Below are 21,980 nucleotides of genomic sequence, written 5' to 3'. Positions count from 1 at the left end.
CATGCATAATAATGAACAGTTATAAGTTACAAAATCTACAAAGTTTGTCTCTTTTTGCTTTATCGAAAGTTAGAATTTTATGCCAACTCCAGGAGTTTTTTTTTTGTGTGCAAAAGTTATCATTGTGGCCTAAAAGTAAGTACAGAGTACAGACCATACATGAAGGTTCGTTTCTGATTCCGCCTCTGGTTTAGGTTCACGTTGCATTAAAATTGTAACACCGTTACAAATATCAGAAAAAAGCAACACAAAATAGTTTTTTTCTCTAAAATGTGTTTATAAAACGCTAAGATTATATTATTCATTCATTTATTTACACAAAGCAAAATTCAAAATATGTTAACAAAATATGAATTAAATTAATAGTTAATGCCTTGTATCTGGAAAAACTCAAATAAGCTCAGAGAGCTTCCAGGTTTTCTTTTTCTTTTTAGTTACTTGTAATATGAACGGTGCCGCAAAAACGTTTGTTCAATAAAGTTTATCTTTTTGGTTATTTTTTAAATACCATCTCCACATAAAATAAAACTACCTTTTCCGCAACAATCAACTAAAATATATTTATAGGAACAGACAAACTTTAATTTATTATAACCTTTTTTGACCGCGACCTCATGATCCTATTTTGGGAATTTTCACGACCCAACATTTCGTATTTGATCTTACAGAAACATCGGCATCATCTTTACAATGTTCTACATTTTTGTTCCTAATTGCTGACATGTATTTGTGTTTTTAAAATTGAGGGCGCTAAGCATAAAATTTACGAATCCACATAAAAAAAAACACTGAACCAAAAGTTTTAACTTTTGGTTCAGTGTTTTTTTTTAAAGTGACCCAGTAATACTATGTCATATTGCGATCCCTACATCTGGTAATGTCGTGGAAACGATCTCAATGCTGTGGCAGAGACAACGTGTCGTTGCCTGTGTGGTGGAACGGGGACGTATTATTCTCTGAACCACAAACACGTCAGTACCTCGAAAAAAGTTTAACTCTTTTCCACCACACGACCAGATAGGGTTTGAACCCATGACATCCGTGTTGTTAACACGGTGCTCAGCTGACTGGAGTCAACCGGTCATCTTGGATGATACAAACAGGTTAATAGTATACCAGCTTTGACCAGGGAGTTGTAAAATATTTTTACAACTCCCTGCTTTGACGGTCATAAATATATTTATGACGTAACGATGAATTACGTAATAATATGAAGTACGTATAGACTATTGTCAGCTGCTCAGTCATGTATACTTTATGGCGTAACGTGTAATGCTCAGCATGTACGAATACTCTAATCGCTAGCTTGTTTTCTTAACTCTGCGGATTTTTTAATTTTTTTTTTGAATGAAAAAAATATTGTTTTTATTTTATTTTGAACATTATTGAGACAGTTAAGTTAATTTAGGAAATAGGCTGGGTAAGCTATCTTTGCGATTTTTACCGTCATATTAATACATAGTCATGATGCATACATAATCACTATCGTTATAGTAATCGTAGCCAGCTACTTTTTCCGCCGGTAAACACATTTGCGTTCAATGCTAACGTCAAGGGCTCACAGCCATAAAAAAGGCCTGAACAACATCGCTATGAATTTGGGATGAATAGACCTGTTTATATTGTTCTTTCTATCTAATGTTCATTGTTACGCATCGAGAGCTTGCTTATAATATGCGCTATATAAGAACAGACTATTATTACGTAAAAGTTCCCACCGCCGGTACATCAAAGTTCGCAGAAGTTCAGTCAAGTTACACACTACTACTTTGCAACTACAGAAAAATAGCGTCGTAGAACCAGTTGGTAGGTTATTCCACGTCCTAAAGTGGGATTCCCCACTATATTAACAACGAACTACCCCGTCGTCGATTCCCAAATGTGTGTACGCTACCGACTCGCCGCACGTCAACATAAGGAAATGTAATGATTTAGAATGTAATCTGAAAATAAAACTGAGAACATTTCACATAGATTGTATAGGCCTAATTGATAAAAGTTTCAGTATCGGAAACAATTTCGCGACCCATCCAATTTTTTTTCGCGACCCATAGGTTGCGGAACGGCGATTAGCCTATATAAATTGTGAAGTTGTATTTATTATATTAATTATGGGAGGGAAAGCCGCTCCAACCGAGAGAAGTGCAGAAAATTCATGATTTGATTATTGATATTTATTTTATTTTATTGTATTTCCTCATATCAAATTACATGTTACATTATACAGTAAATACTATCATATTAGGTACTAAGTATGATATAATAATTGTTAAAAAAATGAATAAATTAGTATAATTTTATAAAAGAATTGAATATCGATATAATGTGTGACGTCAAAACATGAAAAGTCAATCTTTGGTTTAGTCTATTTTTCACGTGGGGGTTAGCTCCGTAAAGGATAATAATTTGTTTACTTTATTTGTCTGTAGTAAGTAACTGACTATGGAACTTTAGTTAGTTTAATATCAAAACAACTAATTAATTTCATATTTGAAACCATTCTCATCATTGCTTTTGAAGCTTTGCTATGAACTTTTTTATTCAATTTTTAGAATGATTTTCGTCGCCATTTTAGAGCGGAAGTTCAAGTGCGAATAAATAAAGTTTCCGGGGTGGACATGAAAACACCCGATTTTTACTATAGTTTATTATTGTCACCTTGTAAAAATTGTTTTACCACATAACTATTTTGATTTGAAACATCCGAACGTGTTTATTTTGAAGGTAGGTTTGGCCTTAATCTTTAAATACTCTTGAAAGTGTTGAACAGTTGCAGCCCGAGTGAGCGGCGTGTGATCTTAATCTGACAGCAGAAATGATTAGGCTTGCTGCACGGGAGGCAGGCTGCTCAGCACACAGTGAGACCCAGACTGAGAGTAGGCCCTAGGGGCCAATACTAGGCCTAGTATCCGAGTTCTTCAGCCGGTGGTGGTGCAGATCGATTGCCTTGATCGTAAAGGCCTAGTAGACCTACTAATTGATAGAGCTAAAGTAGTACTAAGTAGTAGACTACGCCTAGTAGGCTAGAACTCTAGCTAGGCTAGGCCTAGCTAGCAGTATAATATGTAGGGTAAGGCCTAGCTAGCTAGCTAACTAGCCTAAACTAGCTAGGCCTAGTCTAGCTTGCCTTTTGTTTTGAGCTTCCATTGTTTTGTTTTTTAATTTTATTTTCAAACCATTCAATCAACAAGACTTGCCAATTACTCAAGGTATTTTTCAAGTCTTATCATATGATTATGATGATAAGGCTTATAGTTAGACTGTATCTATATAAATTGGACGATTTGTGGGTTACATGGCGTAGAATAGTATGTATTATTTAAAGATCATGAAATATTACCTTTTTTCATGTAAAGAAAAAAAAATCTGCATGAAATCTAATACTGTAGCAGCACCCTCTGTTCTGTTAACGGAGTCGACGGCGTGTACGATCCGATCTCCTTCACATCAACAAGATCAGATCAATGGCAACAATATTTTTATATTTGTGCGATGGTACAAATAATTTTATTTGGTGAAATATGACATTCTATTCTCATAGAATTTCCCATCTTTTACTTCATGAAATTATTTGTACCATGGCACTAAACAGTCATTATTTTTTATTTATTTTATGTCTTTAGGCTATGTGGCTAAGAATTACCAATAGTAAATTAATCACTGTCCTATGAGATAGGTGGTAATCCTCCTGATACAGGGCTATTATGTAAACCAGTTTACCGGGGTAACCCCCTACTCTTCTCGAATAATGATCTGGGTTCTTTAAAGTTCACACAGGTTATAACTGTGTACACTGGACCTACGGTTTATAATCCTTATCCGAGAAGACTTGTTCCACCGCCAGAACTAGGAGCGAGGCCTTGAACCCTTGCCGATGTTGTTGGCTCTTTAGGTACGGTAAACAGCGCCCCTGCCTTAACCGCTCGGCCATTTGACTTTTTAATTTGTACAGTATATTAATTACTATGAATGATTAATTAATTTAATAAAACTGTAACTTGAATTGTATGGTGGTATTATTTGGTATTATTTGAAATGAAGTAATGAAAATAGGTTTTTCTAATACAGTAAATATCATATAATCATATAATTGTAGCATAAATTGTACAGTACTGTCTCATTTGTATAAGTCTCATTGGTCAATTAATCAGTTGCAATTGCATTATTTTTAGATGATTTAAGAATTATATTTGACATTTAGTATTAGGTTGTCTTTTTATTGGGCAATAATTTTTGCTTGGAGATGTCATTGATTTATCATTGATTCCATCTACTGTAGTGCTATGTAAAGCTCAGTCACTTTATGTGACAAAAAAATGTTATGTGCCCATATATGGACATGATGATGTCATATCACTACTATATTTGGGTATATTACTACCATATTTAGGCAGATCACACTTTTTTTTGTCAAACTCAGGGAAAAATTTCATTTGAAAATTTTGTTTACCAAAATTGCTAATCAAACTGATTTTTTAGTCAAGAAACATAGTTTTGTATTGTATTTTTTGCTACACAATTTCAGAAATGTGTAGCAAAAAGGTGGTTTTGTATAGCTTTTTGCTATGCTACACTGGCGAAATTATTCCCTGAAACTAGTTTGATAGTGTAGACAGGGCTTAATGATAAATAAAGATCTATGAAATCAAAGGAAATCAAAAGAGTATGTTATAGTCTACAGGTGTAGTCTATTATAATAGAGTGAAATGCTCAATATTTTTTACTTACGTTTTGTTTAAGTTAAGCTTTCATTATCATTTAAGGTGTTAAAGGGTCACTGTCCTTTCAATGTCTGAGTATGTTAAAATTATTGAATTTGTCCGGTTATGTCTTATAAAACCCACTTTGGGCAAACAAAGCTAGCTCTTCATTTGTGAAAAACTACAACTAAAATTCACTCTGGACTAACAATCTTGTCGTGTGCATATTAAACTAGTTTGACAAAAAAAGTGTGATGTGCCCAAATATAATAGTGATATATGCATAAATATGGTAGTGATATGACATCATCATGTCCATATGGGCACATCACATTTTTTTGTCACATAAAGTTTGATAGTGTTGAGTTGACAGAGCTTAACAAAAATAAGTGTCAGTTCCACCCCCAAGCACATAACCATCAGCTCCACTATATATGAAAAATGAATGTTTCTTATTGTTAACAATGTGTAATCTGATTAGGTCCATGTAGAGGCCATGGCGTGGAAATTGCGGGTGATGGTTAGCAAGAAGAAACGGAGGTTTACAGATGGAAGCTATGATCTAGATCTTAGTTGTATCCTTTTCTTTTATTGTTAATACAAAAGGTGGAAATATGTGAGGACAGGATTTACAGAAATGTCCAGTTAAAGGATTATGTATGGAGGTACAAAATACCTCCATGGGATTATGTGTGAATGTTTGGTATAACCTCCATCCTTTTTAAATGTCATAGCAACACCTACATCATGTACATCCATCCAAGTCCAAAGTCACAATTTATTATTCTCACCATTTCTTAAGTTGGCATTTGAAGCTGCACGGCTTTGTTTATACTGCTTGGTTCTGTATATTTTAGCCTTAACAAAATGACACAGATATCTATCCCAATATTATAGCAATGGGCTTTCCTGCTGATAAACTGGAAGGTGTCTACAGAAACAATATTGAAAGCGTTGTAAGGTACGTACAGTCGTTATAAACTAATCTAAATTAAAGCTCTGTCTACACTATCAAACTTTGTGTGACAAAAAAATGTGATGTGCCCATATTGGGGCATATCACTACCATTTGAGGACATCACACTTTTTTTGTCAAACTAGTTTGATAGTGTAGACAGAGCTTAAAAGCATATAATATATAAGACTTGTACAGTGTAGGCACTCTGTAAAAAAAAAACCAAAACTAGTTGAACTCGAGATCAACTTCTGTTCATATTTAACACCACCTCATTCATGCTTAAATTCTCCATTTTAGTTAGTTTATTTCATTTTCTGTTGCCAAGTTGACCTTATCCTTACTTTTTTCTTCAGGTTTTTAAATGAACGTCATAAAGACCATTTTAAAGTTTATAATCTGTAAGTTTATATCAATTTTGTATTTGGCATTTGTTTAGATAATTATTTGGTAACAATTGTACCAAAATATGAATAATTAAACTTTTCTTTTTATAAAATATTGTGTCAAGAAAATTCCATATCCTCTAGAGATTAGAAAACTTGATTTATACAAGTTTATTTTTTCTTTATAGATGTTCCGAACGCAATTATGACATTTCAAAATTTGGCAATCGAGTTGAACATTTTCCGTTTGATGATCACAATCCACCGAATTTTAACCTTTTTAAACCATTTTGTGATGATCTGGATGGATGGCTAGGTGAAGATGAAAAAAATACAGCAGTTATACACTGTAAAGCAGGAAAGGTAGGTTTTCAAATACCCAAACATTGATTGATTGATTGATTGAAATATATATTTATACTGGGTAACCTCTTCAGTCAATGACTGGTCTCCCAGAGGGCCCAGTTGGTGATCAGTGGCTGTGATGTACTAATACACCGGGGTAACCCCCTACTCGTCTCGAAAGATGTACTAGGTTCTTTAAAGTGCACACGAGCTAGATGTGTACACTGGACCTACGGTTTATAGTCCTTATCCGAGAAGACTCGTTCTACCACCAGAACCATGGAGTGAGTGAGCCTCGAACCCCTGCCGATGTTGTGGCTAGGTAATTACGGTTCCACTGTCTTAACCGCTCGGCCACTCACTCACTCGTCGCATGGTAGTGATATGCCCAAATATGGTAGTGATATGCCCAAATATGGTAGTGATATGACATTATCATGTTCATGTTTGGGCACTTTACTTTTTTTGGTCACATAAAGTTTGATAGAGCTTTACATTCTCCTTTCTCCTGCTCTTTTTGCCATCTGGCACTAAACATTTTAATTGAATACAGTAAAACGTCCCCTTTGAGACACCCCCTTTTAGAAGACACCACTATCAAGTGGACAGTTAAGTTAGGGCTTAAAGGTGTCCACTTTATAGCGATTCTTTTGTATTTGTATCTTTTTTTACTAACATCTTACGTATATACGCATACAAAAAGAATAAAAATTTAAAAACGATACAAAACCTGTTATAAACTGTTTTAATTACCATTTAGAAAAACCAATTTCAATTGATTAAAACAGCCCTATGCTCGTGGGGGCAAAAACCATACAACAGATACAAGATACAAGATAACTTTATTGTCAAAATTGTTAACAATTTCGAGATATGTTTTGTTACTGAGTAGAATAAATAATACGATGTGATAACTATATAAATAAATACAAATGATACAAGTGACTATCTTGAAAAGTTTTTGTTAAAAGAGAGTACAGTACCTGTACAAATTTTGATTTTTACCTGTACACAGTATGACCAGTATAATTTGGTTGATTTGTTTTTGACAGGGACGTACAGGAGTGATGATATGTGCCTACATGCTTCATAGACAAATGTATAGTGATGCTCAGAAAGCTTTGGATCATTATGCTTTTGCAAGAACTGTAAATGGAAAGGTATGTTTGTTTTTTTGTCACACATCCTAAAGCAATTTTTTATAGAGTGGGTTGAGAATTAAACCAATACTTTAAACCAGATTTCAGATGCTTATAAAGTCCCTACTTTTTCCTTAACATGACCTGACTGACTATATTTTTATTGCTGTAAAAGAGAAGTTTTTAGACTCTAATGTTTCTAAAGTATGTAAACTTTTACCGAATCAATATTATTTGTATTGCTTGTTGGTCAACACCACCACAACCACATTTGTGAAAATTCCAATTATTTTCCGACAGTGGTAAAGTAGGTTTTTACTGATTTGTTATGGAATCCCTGAATATGGTGAATCTATGTAATAATATTATTATAGTGTTCTAATGATTTGAAAAAAAATTTTTTTTATAAACTTGCATTAGGAGACAAATGAATATACCAACACATTTCTATATATTATATTGAAACTACAATAATGTATTTACTGATAGAAATAGGTGGATGTAAAGCTCTACACTATCAAACTATATGTGACAAAAAAATGTGATGTGCCCATAATATCGACATGATGATGTCATATCACTACCATATTTGGCATATCACTGCCATATTTGGGCACAGCACACTTTTTTTGTCAAAATAGTTTGATAGTGTAGACAGAGCTTTAGAGTGGGTAGGCAAATAAAATGTAAAAAAGTACTTTCAGTAATACACTGAAAGGTTTATTAGCCGAGTGCTATGTTGAAATTAGGTTGGGTGGACGACCTTCAAATAAGCTTTAGGGCGGGTTGAAACCATAGCAGCTGTGTCTCCCTACCCACCACCACTCAGCACAATTACATCCACGATCATGGCTTCATTGAGAATTGATGTTTGTAATATTCTGCAACGAAAATTTAATTTGTTTATGATTGTAAATGCTACAACCCACCTGCCTACAGATTTAAATGAAGGTCATTTACATAAATTATTTTTGCTTAAAATTCGTCCTTGTGACCAATACAATAAATTTATAATGAGCATCATATTTAAATTAAACTCATAAATGACTGTAATAAAGACTAAATAGTATTTTAAGTATAGTGTAGTATTCCTAAGTATGACTAGAGTTTTTGTTGTACAGTGTACTTTTAAATATTGTTAAACGTATAATCAATTGATCAGCAATTCTTATTAGGCTCTTTAAATTGATTAATTATAGCATATAAAATAATATAAAAAGGTTTAATTTTCAAAAAAAAGTTTTAATTGCAAATGTTCAAAAAGATTTCTATAAAAAAAAGTATTCATTAATTATAAATGCTATATGTTGAAGCACTGTTTATTCACAAATATATTAATATTATATATTTCTTCACTATTTATTAATTGATTGATGTTATAAATATCCAAGGCATATTACTGAAACAGTGGCTAGATTTAGACTACACAATGCATAAGCAAAAAGCTCAGAGAGGCAAGCCAATTACTTTTTGAAAACTCTATTCCTATGTCGGGACTATCGGGGTAAAAAAATTGTCCGGCCGCCATGACTATAGACAATAAATGATAAATAATATAAATATATATAAAAATATAAATGATAATATAGTATATAAATGATAATTATAAAGAAAGTATAAATCGAAATTTATATTTTTACAGTATATAAATAATATAAAATGACAGTTTATTAATACAGTTACAGTATAATTTTGATTCATATAGTCTATTGCCATGCCAGCTAAATTACTAACATGCTGTGGCAACATGTCTTGGTATCAGACGCCATAGCATATGGATACAATAGCCATTATAATTTTGCCAATTCAGCCACCAGAGTATTCTATCAAGTAATGTGATGATGGCTGAGGTTACAGCCGAAAGGTTATGCTGGATTAGCAAGCTTAGCGCATCATTCGATACTAGCTAAGCACCAGTAAAGTAGATTCTACGTTAAGCATAGATTTCTCAGCGATCAGCTAGGCCTGTGGTTTTCACAACCTAATAAGCATAGCTTTCTCAGTGATCAGCTACTAAACCATGTTATCTCAAAGCATAATGTCTGACTGACTAGAAGATCTAATGTTTCTTGAGTACTAAGAATAGACAGACAATTACAACGTACAACATACCACATTACTGTAAATGACTCGGCGGGTGAATCTCATCTATGAACATTTTTCAATAATATGACCAATGTTGCGACTATTTTACCAGCACCCCTCCGCATTTAAGGTTGTAGCTATATATTAATAGTATGCAATCTTTTGGCATTGAAAGAAAAAGGATTTTTATAGGAGGTTAGAAATTAAATTTTAGATTGAGAAGTAAATGTAAAGTTTAACTTTACATTTACATAATAAATTTCTTTGCAAATCAGCATTAAGTATATCAAAATCTAAAGAAAAACTATTATTTTAAACATTTCCTGTAACATTTTTTTTGTAAATTAAGTGACGATATAGGAAGTTATACATATTTTTTTTACGTCAAGGAATGCAGTAGGAAGCAGTTTTGCGGTTTTATTTTAAAACATTTCTCAAATTTAATGAGTATTTGCGTCAGAGTGTTATTTATCAAAAGTACATATATGGTAATAGCAAGTACAAAGGCAACCTTGTTGTTTATCTTGGTCAGATGTTTTTTTTTACTCTGACGTAAATAATTTTAAGTACATTCGATAACACTTTTTCCGTTGACCCATGACCTCTAGATCACTAGCCTCGTGTTCACACCTCTAGACCACCAAACTTGTGCTTATGTCTAGGGTTTCATTCAAGCTCAATGAGGCAGCAGTATAAAATTGATATCCGACGACCAGTGACCAAATTATGTCGTGTTAATTCATTGTACATATGGGGAAGTTGTGGACGTGCTTCTTTGCTCCACACCTTGATACAGTAGATTTCTAGGTCCAGGCAGTGCTCGATGAAAGTGTTCTAGAAATACTGGGATGGTGTCTGGCGGGGGATAGTTTCACCACGTAGTTTAAGTTCTGTTTATTTGTTGTTAGTCGAAACTGAAATTCATGTTTGTATGTGTATTATATGTTTAATCATTAGCCGTTGTCCACTGCTGGATGAAAGCCTCAGCATGTTTCTGCCATAGTGAACGACCTCTAGCTGCTCCCTGCCACTGCACTTTACCCCAATACTTGTCTATTTCATCTCGCCGTCTCACTCCCTGTCTTCCTCTATTTCTGCTCCCATCCATGGGTCTCCATGATGTCATTAGCGAAGTCCATCTATTGTCTTGTATATGTTTACAAATGACAATAAATTTTCTTTACTTGACATTTCATGGCTTTTACTTGCAGGGTGTAACAATTCCAAGTCAGCGACGATATGTGGATTACTATGGACAATTGGTACTAAATAAATTAGAATATAGGCCGACGACACTGCTACTACAAGCTGTGCATTTTGATACCATTCCAATGTTAACCAATAGTGGAACATGTACTCCTTTTGTTATTGTTAATCAACAGAAAGTAAAGATATACACATCTCCACCATTAGAGGTAAGTTTATATTTCTATTCTCAATCTCAGTGTAAATGTTTGTTCCCTATGCTTTATTGTCCTTCTAGTCCATACAGTATTTAAATAGAGCGAATTCAAAAACGAGCCTTGCGAGTTATTTTCGGTAAACATTATGAAAGTTACAAAAATGCCCTAATACTTACTGGTTTTAAAACCCTCTCAGAAAGAAGAACCTTTCTGTTGGTTAAATTTGCCAAATCATGCTCGAAATCTCCTAGATTTTCTGAATGGGTTGAATTTAATACTAAGGGACATAAAATGCAACTTAGACGTTTATGCCACTAAACATTGGCAGACTAATCCGTATAATAACAGTGCAATCCCCTTTTTGACAAGGTGCCTTAATGAATTAGGCTAAGCAACTTTTTATAATAATGTATAATGTATTTATCCAATTGATCCATAATCTTTTTTAATGTTGCCTCTTTTACATTTTTATATTAACTTTTTTCTTATGTATTTTGGTGTTTTTCACTTGTAATTTTAAATGTTTTTATCTACTATATAATACACCTTTTTAAATATTTTATCAATTGTACATCACATGCAATTCAGTTTTACTACTGCCAGTTTTGATTATTCTTTGGAATAAACTTGAATAAACTGAATAAAATATTATGTACTGTACATTAATTGAATAAAACAAGTAATTTTGAAAATTATTTGAACAGTATGTGTTATCTTTGTAATGGATTTCTTATCTACAGGGTGTGAAACGAGCAGATAAAACATTAGCGTTTGAATTACCAAAAGGAGGGCTTCCTATATGTGGCGATATTAAAATCGAATTCTTCCATAAGCCTAATAAACTTAAGAAGGTGAGTAATAAATATAATATTTAATATATATTTAAAAAATGTTATTAAAGTATGAAACTCTGATGGGTCTTAAAGAAATTGGTAAACTCACTCAGCATTGTGTCTACGTTGTTGCATTGCTTGCAAATGGGAACCATAGCCAATGCTAAAAATTTACCTATTTGAGGTCAATTTAAATTTCCTGTAACTTTAGCATCTCAATATTCCATCAATTCATACCACCCTCTTTTTTTTCTCCTTAAGTTGTCTACACTTTTAAAAAAGTGTGATGTTCCCAAATATGATAGTGATATGCTTAAATATGGTAGTGATATGACATCATGTCCATATATGGGTGCATCACATTTTTTGTCACATAAAGTTTAGCTTATAGACTGGATAAGGAAATATCAGTGATAATACAATTACAAATATGAATTCTGTAGATTAGATCTATTTTTAATATTAACCAAAGTACATTTAGTTCCTTCCTTTTGCCCAATATCATATCAAGTTAGCATTTATTCATAAAGCTCTGTCTACACTATCAAACGTTATGAGACAAAAAAACTTGATATATGGACACGATGATGTCATATCACTACCATATTTGGGCATATCACTACCATAATTGTGCATCTCAAACTTTTTTTGTCCAACTAGTTTGATAGTGTAGCCAGACCTTTACTCTCAAAAGAGGAAGAATAGGCTGTTTACTAAATCAACTGTTCTATAGAATCAGTCAATCTTTTAGCTCATAAAAATATTCATTCTACCAATCAGTATTCATACTGTGAACTAATCTATTACTGTAGTTTACTGCTTTCTGTATACAGTACTGTATCTAATGTAATAAAAACTATTGAATGAAAATCTAAAATTTCTATTACAAAACACTGCTGCACTGATTGCATTTACTTAGATTATATAAATGTATTAATTTCATTTGTTTTTTTATTAATTAGGATAAAATGTTTCATTTTTGGGTGAACACATTTTTTGTGTTAAACTCTCGAGGTGAAAACATTCACCAGTGTAATACAGAAGATCTTCCACAAATGAAGGCATGCACAAAGAATAAACAAATGCTTGTAATGACACTGAATAAAGAGGAATTGGATAAAGCCAACAAAGATAAAACAAATCGTCTCTACTCACCAAACTTCAAAGTAATCTTGATATTTATTATTGTGTTTGTATAGAGTATACGGTAGACAGGGGCAGACCCAGGGGTGTTGCCCTAGTGGCCCGGGCAACACCCTTAATTTCATACTAAATGTTGTTTCTACCACTAGATTAAAATTGAGTCCCATTTCATCGTATACAATATCCTTCCGGACCCGGAACTTGATAGGCTTAGTCATAAAGTAGTTACCCTGTATAGAGTTGCAGGGAATTTTATCATTGTGGTATTATTCTTATTATCATTGTTGAATGTTTTGATGTTTAGCTTAATTGTTAAAATTGGTAAAAGAAGTAATTCTAGCACCTAAAAAATTCATCGACAAACGAAATATAGCCTACTGTATATTCATTCCTTTTAAATATTGGCCATATAGACAAGGCTAATAATCGATTTGTCCATAATTATTGCGTTTTGCCGGGGTTTTTCCATAATCTAAGACCAATTTTTAGGCCAAATCATAATTGTGCGTATAGTTTTGTATTTCCGATGCGTGTAGTACCCTAATATTAGGCCGAATTATATGTGGGAGAGTACCATTTGCGGCCATCTAGGGGTGTCATTTAACAATTTGCTTGCTCAAATACTCAGTCAGTCTTTGGGCAGCCTTCTTAAAATAGTCCTGCAACCGCTCCTGGTAGAACCCCTCCTTTAGGACACTCATATTCAGGGGACACTCTTAAAGAAACACTTTCTAAACACTTTGTAAAATGATTGATACATTTTGAAACTACAGCTAACCACTATTCAGGGAACACCTCTATTAAGGGGACACATTTTCTTGTGAAATGATTAGTATATTTTGAAACTACAGCTGACCACTATTCAGGGGATACTCCTATTAGAAAGGGAGACTTTGTTCTAGAACCTATACTTTCGTAATATGTTACTATGGACCAAGGAATTAACGGACATTTGTTAATTTGTAACAATAATACAAGTGATTCAATGTGTTCTCTTAATAGCAATTCTATTGTATCAAGTTGTAAAATTCTAAAAACTGATTCTTTCATTTCAGGTAATCTGCTATTTTTCCTCTGTTGATGAAAGCAAGAGACCATCAGTTGATATAAGCAGTGTTAGCAGTGTTCATATAGAAGAACCAGAAGAGAATATCTCAGACACAGACTCAGAATCAGAATGGGATTCCTTAGACTGTACTCAAGTATGATGAGTCCATGTACCTTACGTAGGATTTTATATGCAAGTCTTGATGATAAATACTCCAAGCCTACAGTGTCTCACTGCACTGTACGCAAGCAACACTTCTTCCAGCCAATGTGCAGGGCTTAAAGGTTGAACAGACTTGGTCCAAGTTGAGGCTAGCAGGCCTAGCTTTTTGAAAACTTAAGTAATGCTTGTTATGTGGTTTTTCTTTGGATTTATGGTGCTGAATCTGTGTGAGAGTTTCCATAATAAAATGTTTTTGAATAATCCAGTGGACTTCAATATACCACAAACATTTTCAGAAAACAAAGCTATTTATGAATCAACAGTAACTCACCTCAATGATATTTGAATGAATATAACGCGCTGTGTAAACAAGCAATTGACAATCTGAGTGTATTTGTGTTCAATCTTCTGACTGGTTATTCAGAAAATGTCCAGTTTCTCGAAAGACATACATTTGAAGAAAAATGTCTATTGGTGTCATCCAGTTAGAATTGTTAGTGAGGTTTGTGAATGAGAGGTCGGAGGTCAGAGAAGTTGAATATAAAATCTATGATAAACAACATTTTGAGCATCGAAGTTGAGGATTCACGTTGATTCAAAAACATCATCTTTGTATCATTGTGCTTTATTATCCTTGTGGTTAAGGGTATTTACAGTTGCGTTGTTTTTGTTATTCAACAATTATCGTGTAGTATTTGGTAGATGTGGAAATATTAGAGTCAGTAGCAACATCTTTCCCAGGATGAAGTGTAGACACAATGTCATCGTAAAGTAACAATTTTGTGACCAAAACTAAGGGAAGTACATACTCTGTTTTAGCTGTCTGTTTTTCAGGCATCAACTGATTACCTACCAGCACCACTGCCCTATTTTATAATGTTGGTAGTGTAGATTTTGTGGTATAATTAATCTCTTTACTTTAAACGAATGTAAAGTAAACCAATGTATTTGTTATATATTGTTTGCAAACACTTTACAGAGTTTTTGTTATCGTAGTATTTTTTATTTCTCTAATTCTGTGTTAATAAAATAAAATGCCACGTTAGGCCACCAAGGGCAGCGTATAAGGCTGTGTAAACGGCCTGTAATAAACTGATTCATAAAAAAGATCAATTATATATTATTAAGGATTTATTTTCAGGTTGAGGTGAACAATTCTTTTCCAATTTGTTACCTCAACCCCATATTTTATCAATTAAAATTTTAGTTTCAATATTTAGGTTTATTCCATTGCACAAAATGTTGCCAATTATTGCTCAAGTATCCAAAAACTCAATTCAAAATCAGTGTTTAATATTACATTATTATTATTATCCTCTCAATCAATGGTAGGTTATCATATTGTGGTGTAATCCCAACGTGATGTAATACAAGAAGACCATTAAAGTATAAGTATGTGTGAGAAAACAACTCTAAAAAGTAAACAATATATATGTATTTTAATCCTAATGTATCTTGATATTCCCATTACCCATCAACTTGATATTAATTGCTTGGTATATAAGTATTTTTGATGCATAGATTTCCATTGTATGCAGGCATGGAGCTATAAAATAGCCCCATCGTACAGAGTAATTCACAGCACAAGTCTAGACTAACCCAAGCTTCAAAGAGCCCTACTAGGTCCACACTCTACCATGTTTTATGAATAACCTCAATACAACAGTATTCAATGTCTGGTTTTGTGATACTTCAGTAGAAAATTTGTTCAAAGACTTCTATAATTCAAGTTTAAAAATTATTGACAAATATGATATATATATATACAATAATATATACTGTATACAGTATAAGTTTAGGCTACTGAGATACCGGTATATAATATCGATTTTAATAATGATGCAGATAAAAGTGTATATGTTGGGAAGGAAGTGTTTAGGTATGGCGATGGTCTGTGTTTTGTAGCAAAATCATATTCAATGATTTACAGTGGAATCTCTATTAAGAGGACACCCTCGGGACCCAATAGCAGGGGTTGGTAGTAGTGTTGATGTCCCTTTAATAGTGGTGTCCCCTGAATAATGGTGTCCCTTAAATAATGGTATCCCTTTAATAGTGGTGTCCCCTGAATAGTGGTGTCCCTTTAATAAGGGTGTCACCTGAATAATTGTGTCCCTTTAATAGGGGTGTCCCTTTAATAGAGGTGTGTCACCTGAATATTGATGTCCCTTTAATAGTGGTGTCCCCTGAATAATGGTGTCCCTTTAATAATGGTGTCCCTTTAATAAGGGTGTCCCTTTAATAGGGGTGTCCCCTGAATAGTGGTGTCCCTTTAATACAGGTGTCCCTTTAATAGGGGTGTCCCTTTAATAGTGGTGTCCCTTTAATAGTGATGTCCCTTTAATAGGGGTGTCCCCTGAATAATGGTGTCCCTTTAATAGTGGTGTCCCTTTAATAGGGGTGTTCCTTTAATACAGGTGTCCCTTTAATACAGGTGTCCCTTTAATACAGGTGTCCCTTTAATAGTGGTGTCCCTTTAATAGTGATGTCTCAACAGATTTTGCATTTGTATGTTCTTGAATTATGGTTTATTTGGTGTATGGGATGGAACAACTGTCAAGTGTCATCAAAGATTAAAAATGGAATTAAGTTAAAAGTACAAAATAATAAACACCTCCCTTCCAGTGTCCCCGCTGTCTTTGTTCTGTCTCCCCTCTCTCCTCACTCGTTTTCTCTATCACACCCAATTCCATTTGTTGTTACGTTAATTCATTTTGTTTAATTCACACCATCATTCAAGTTGTATTAATGTGGACCAATATATTGACTATGCTAAAAAAACTGTATGCCATTAGTTGGTGTGAATGATACGTGTTTGTTTTTGATCATTTTAAGTTATTTGTTTTCTATTTATGTTTGTTTTAAATACACTACTGGGCCAACTGTAATTAATTTCATCAATATCAAAATTATCTTTTAATATTAAAGATTGGACAAAACGTTATTGCTATTCAATCAATGGTATTTTAGAGGCTCAGTAGTAAAATTTGGTTGTAGAAAATGTTAACAAAAAAAATGTTTTGTGTATACCAATTCAGTGTCCAACTGTATGGGCTTAAGTGTGTTAAGACATGTATTGTCATGTTCGTTTTATAGGAAAATGCCCTAAGGAGGGGTTCTTCTGTTTTGAAATGAAATGGTTTAATGAAATACAAACATGGTTGTAATTGTATGTGTACAGTATTGATTGATACATCATTGATTGATTAGAAATAAGAAAACAATTTATTGATGAATTATTGTTTCATATCAATATATACGTTTTTACGACGCGCCACCGTCGAGTCGAAAAGTCATTCTACACAAGTTTAGAAATAATATTTATAAGATCATGCGTGACTGTTAGACTCAATAGCTGAGTAGCATGCATGACTGTTAAAGCAATAGCTACGTAGTCTACTAGAGAACGCATCGTGAAAACGAAAGGTCGCTCTTAAATCCGTACGTACGCGTTCATCAATTGGAAAATGATTGTTTTTATTTATTGATGACTGTGTTGACCGTAGCATAATGCGTACATTGTTTTCAGATATAAGTCTATCATTAAGTATTATTGTAACACGCTATTGTGTAAAGCTCTGTCTACACTACCAAACTAGTTTGACAAAAAAAAGTGTGATGTACTAGTAGTAGGAAATTACAACGAAGACCATTGCACGTTTTATGATGACAAATATTATTTTATGTTCAGATATTGTTGTAACTGTTTGTGTTTTGACACAATATTGTATGTGTAATAGGTATACAGTAGATTTACAGATTAAGATCTTTGCGCAGACGATTTTCAGTAAGATTGTTAATTTAAATACTAGTACACACTAGCATAATTTACCATGATATATAATATCGGTTTTTGCTCTGTTTCCCTAAAGTAATAATGTTGGCCTAACTCCATGACCAAATTTAAAATCGGAACATATCGACAAAAAATCCGAGGTGGAGTCTTGGTCGACACACTTCGAGTTAGTTTGGATATTGTAGTTATAGCGGTGATACAGGTATACGAAGAAGTTATATTATTTTATTATTTTTATGTTATAATGATGAATTTTAATTTACGCAAACTGTTGTTCATTGCAACTATTCTTATTATTATTTTTTCAATCATGTGAATGGAGTCTTATTTTAATTCCAAGGGTGATTTTCCTTTAAACCACCATCAATTCGTATGGCTTCGGATAAACATGGAAAACCCCTTATTAACCCAGACAGATTGTCTGCTATGTATTTATGGACAACAAAATGTTTATATCTAAAATTGTAAATGATGTTCTTTGTATAAAAATGTTAAAAACATAGTTATTTTTTCTGAGTGAATTATTTGTTGTCATGGATGAACATTTGGACAAGAGAGTTACCTTAAAAGGATATCAATAATAGTACTATTTCATTCTTAACGCTGTCTTCGTCATAAAGTTTCTCTAGAATCCGAAAGAACCTTGAGTGTACTTTACAGTTCCGTTACAAACCACAAAAGTATATTCGCTTATATTTCCTCAAAACGTTTGTAGGTCCTACCATCTCATACCTAAACATTTAAATGTCGATCCACCAGAAAGCTTATAATGTCGTGATTATTGCGCCCAATAAGGTGTTTAAAAACGTACAGTTTTTCAGAAGGCCATCGGGGATGGGAGTGCTGTTGGTGTCAACTGCCGGCTCTGCCGCCAGAACTTACCCACGTATTCACTTTAACATTTAATAGTTATTCACTTTGACAAAAAATTGGATTGGCAAACAAATTATTTACCTGAAAAAAATATAATTTAAAGCAACAGATAGTCAAATTGTCTGTCAAGCAATGAGTTTTTGGTTAAATTAAACTGTTTACTTTGTTTTTTATAAGTGAAATCATAATTTTTTCAATGGAAATGAGTAACTTCATTAAAACTTAAAAATGGCCTATTAAAAGTCTGAAATCTTAATATTTTATGATTTTTGGGGGATAATATATCTTTAACGTAAAATTCAGCATACAATATAAATATGAATTTAATAATATTATTTTTTTAAAGTATAAAAACACACACGTACACTGTGCACAGGACTTTCGATTGTACATAATCATTTTAAATTCAAAAGTAATACATGGCAGCTATAATCGGACATACCATAAGAAAAGATAGCCTCTCCTTGTTCGTGACAAAAGGTCGTTCAACTTCAACAAATCATATTAAATGTTATCTAGGCCTACTATTTTTTTTTTCTCTTTTGTGGCGCAAACACCACTTTTATTCACATTCATATTATCTCATATTACATAAAATCGTATTATTTAACTTGTAAATGTCGTTACAGTTCATAAGTAACATTTTTACATATATGAATTCTGTATTACTCCTTTTTTCATTAATTTTCTTATATTTTGTTATACACTTGACAGGATCATCATTATCATCTATCCCGTTTTAAAATAGTTCACACATTTTCATTTGTTTGTTTTCATTTTACAACCCGGATTATACAATATATTTATATACATGATAAAAAAAAACAATAATAGCTCAGTACCACTAGGCCTACTATTGGGTCGTAGACGTCCCAGGCCTAAAATATCTTTAAAATTCTTGTATGTTCTTAATGTAATTTAGGCCTATTAATTATTAATTAATATGGCACTCAAAATTCTATACTGTATTACTGTAGATTCAGAATCATATAATTTGTTTCATATAATTTCAAATCATGTAAAATAATACTGTATTAATAATTACAGCTCTATTGAATGCCATACAACTTTGTTTTTTATTTTTAAAAAAAGGTCCACTTGCTTCATTTACAACCCTCAAAAGAAAAACAATATTCATTATTTTCCATTAAAAAAAATCCGTAGAGGTTAATTCGAACCCAATCAATATAGTGCTGAGAGCACTCAAACCTGAGACGATATGGTTTTACTCAATTTTTATTTTATTTTTTATAAAAATTTCACAAATTCCAAACAATAAAAGATTCTAACCAATATGCCTCTGTGGCGCAATCGGTTAGCGCGTTCGGCTGTTAACCGAAAGGTTGGTGGTTCAAGCCCACCCAGGGATGATATGATTTTACTCGACTTTTATTTTATTTTTTATAAAAATTTCACAAATTCCAAACAATAACAGATTTTAACCAATATGTCTCTGTGGCGCAATCGGTTAACGCGTTCGGCTGTTAACCGAAAGGTTGGTGGTTCAAGCCCACCCAGGGACAATATGGTTTTACTCAATTTTTATTTTAATTTTCATAAAAATTTCACAAATTCCAAACAATAAATAATTCTAACCAAAATGTCTCTGTGGCGCAATCGGTTAGCGCGTTCGGCTGTTAACCGAAAGGTTGGTGGTTCAAGCCCACCCAGGGACGATATGGTTTTACTCAATTTCTAAAATTTGGATATTTATATTCTATTCATAAATATACACATGAACCTTGTTTAAACCAAAATGACCAGTTAGCTCACTCGCCCGAGCGTCGTGTTGACAACACGTATGCAGCGGGTTCGATTCCATGCTGGTCGGTGGATTAGAGTTAAAGGTATGCGACCAACTGTGTTTGAGGTTCACAGAGTTATACGTCCCACTTTCCTCCACATTGACAACATCAATGCATCTGGTGATGTGCTGAAAACGATCCCAAATGGCTGTGGCAGGGCCTTAGTGCTGAGGCAGGGAGAGCACATTTAACATGCTTTTATTAAATTTTCTTTCCAACCTGTATTCGATCTCGTAAATTTTATATTTGGCGCCCTCAATTTAACAAAATTGAATTTAAATTCATTGCAGGTGTACGAAACGGTTTGGTATGCCGTGCGTTGTTATTCAATGGTTTTGCATGTGTATTGTTAGTCATTCGCGGTCAACACGCCACACTGTTAAATTTTGATTTTGTAAATCAATGTTGCTACATTACAAAAGCGAAATGTCCGATTCATGCAAGATATTGTATTGTGATGTGTTATAAATAAACGTTTATGGTAGTTGGTGGTGTGTATGGCCGCACTACGTGGCGCTATACGATCTTTAGTTGTGTGTAGTTCCCGGTATAGTTAGCTCGCCGTTTGTATACGTTGTCACACGCATCGGTGAAACGAACCGATGGAGGAACTATCGTACGGAAAAAAAATCGCCCACTGGGCTATGCCTTAGGCATATGCAGCAGAGTTTTTTTTTATAAAGAAAACATGGAATTAATAATTGTTTTAGGTTAGCCCCAGGGTTAGCCCCAAGCATGATGGGGTACTGGAGATGAATGGGTAACTTACGGGAACCTAGCAGCTCAGATTTTAATATTAGTCCGTTTTTACAATTCGCACCATCCATCAAACCATAGAGATATTATAATATCTCTATGATCAAACCGCCTAAGCCTCTGAATGCTATTTTGGTTAAACAAAAAAGTAAATTCAACATTTATTTTTTTACAAAGAAATATAGAACATAAGATACCGCATCTTAAATTTCAAGAGTCACAACTTTCAGAATGTAACTTTCGAAAGATACGTGGCATATACCGTATTTATTACGAATCCCCGCTTTGAAGAATAAACTTCTCCCCTCGCATAAACGCCCCTCCCCCTCCCCGCACAGAACATCATTTGGGAATAAACGCTTAATAAATGCATAATAATTATACACAATAATTCAATGATATATCTCAAATAAACGCCTCCCTCGAATAACGGCTCCTTAAAAACCCTGCGACCAAGAAACGCCTCGGACGTTTTTTATCCGAATAAATACGGTAATTGATAGCGAAAGGAAAGTTAGGCCTGTAAGACGTCCTAGTTTAAAAATGCCTAT

General features: G+C 33.4%; 1 protein-coding gene and 3 non-coding genes across 4 annotated transcripts; all 4 read left to right on the top strand.

The window, feature by feature from the left end:
- The first annotated feature begins 2,407 nt into the window (after positions 1-2,407).
- LOC140051167 (phosphatidylinositol 3,4,5-trisphosphate 3-phosphatase and dual-specificity protein phosphatase PTEN-like) lies at positions 2,408-18,497 on the top strand. Its single transcript, XM_072096300.1, has 10 exons — positions 2,408-2,724; positions 5,182-5,275; positions 5,577-5,661; positions 6,012-6,056; positions 6,230-6,404; positions 7,439-7,546; positions 10,822-11,025; positions 11,754-11,864; positions 12,809-13,012; positions 14,045-18,497. Exons 2-10 carry the CDS (start codon positions 5,197-5,199, stop codon positions 14,195-14,197), a joined length of 1,164 nt encoding a protein of 387 aa, XP_071952401.1. The 5' UTR covers positions 2,408-2,724; positions 5,182-5,196; the 3' UTR covers positions 14,198-18,497.
- Positions 18,498-20,164: 1,667 nt separating this feature from the next.
- On the top strand, positions 20,165-20,238 carry Trnan-guu (transfer RNA asparagine (anticodon GUU)). The gene has a single exon. It is a non-coding gene; the product is annotated as a tRNA-Asn (tRNA).
- Positions 20,239-20,317: 79 nt separating this feature from the next.
- Trnan-guu (transfer RNA asparagine (anticodon GUU)) lies at positions 20,318-20,391 on the top strand. The gene has a single exon. It is a non-coding gene; the product is annotated as a tRNA-Asn (tRNA).
- Positions 20,392-20,470: 79 nt separating this feature from the next.
- Positions 20,471-20,544, top strand: Trnan-guu (transfer RNA asparagine (anticodon GUU)). Its single transcript has one exon. It is a non-coding gene; the product is annotated as a tRNA-Asn (tRNA).
- The last annotated feature ends 1,436 nt before the right edge of the window (positions 20,545-21,980 follow it).

This window comes from Antedon mediterranea, chromosome 6, assembly GCF_964355755.1.
Source record: "Antedon mediterranea chromosome 6, ecAntMedi1.1, whole genome shotgun sequence".
In the NCBI taxonomy this organism is placed as follows: domain Eukaryota; kingdom Metazoa; phylum Echinodermata; class Crinoidea; order Comatulida; family Antedonidae; genus Antedon; species Antedon mediterranea.
This window is presented reverse-complemented; position numbering and strand designations above follow the sequence as displayed.

Excerpts from the sequence above, each read along its gene's own strand:
- LOC140051167 (XM_072096300.1), top strand. The coding sequence starts at position 5,197 with ATGGCGTGGAAATTGCGGGTGATGGTTAGCAAGAAGAAACGGAGGTTT. Across the intron at positions 6,057-6,229 it reads CATTTTAAAGTTTATAATCT|ATGTTCCGAACGCAATTATG; the intron begins GTAAGTTTATAT and ends TTTTCTTTATAG. Across the intron at positions 6,405-7,438 it reads TACACTGTAAAGCAGGAAAG|GGACGTACAGGAGTGATGAT; the intron begins GTAGGTTTTCAA and ends TGTTTTTGACAG.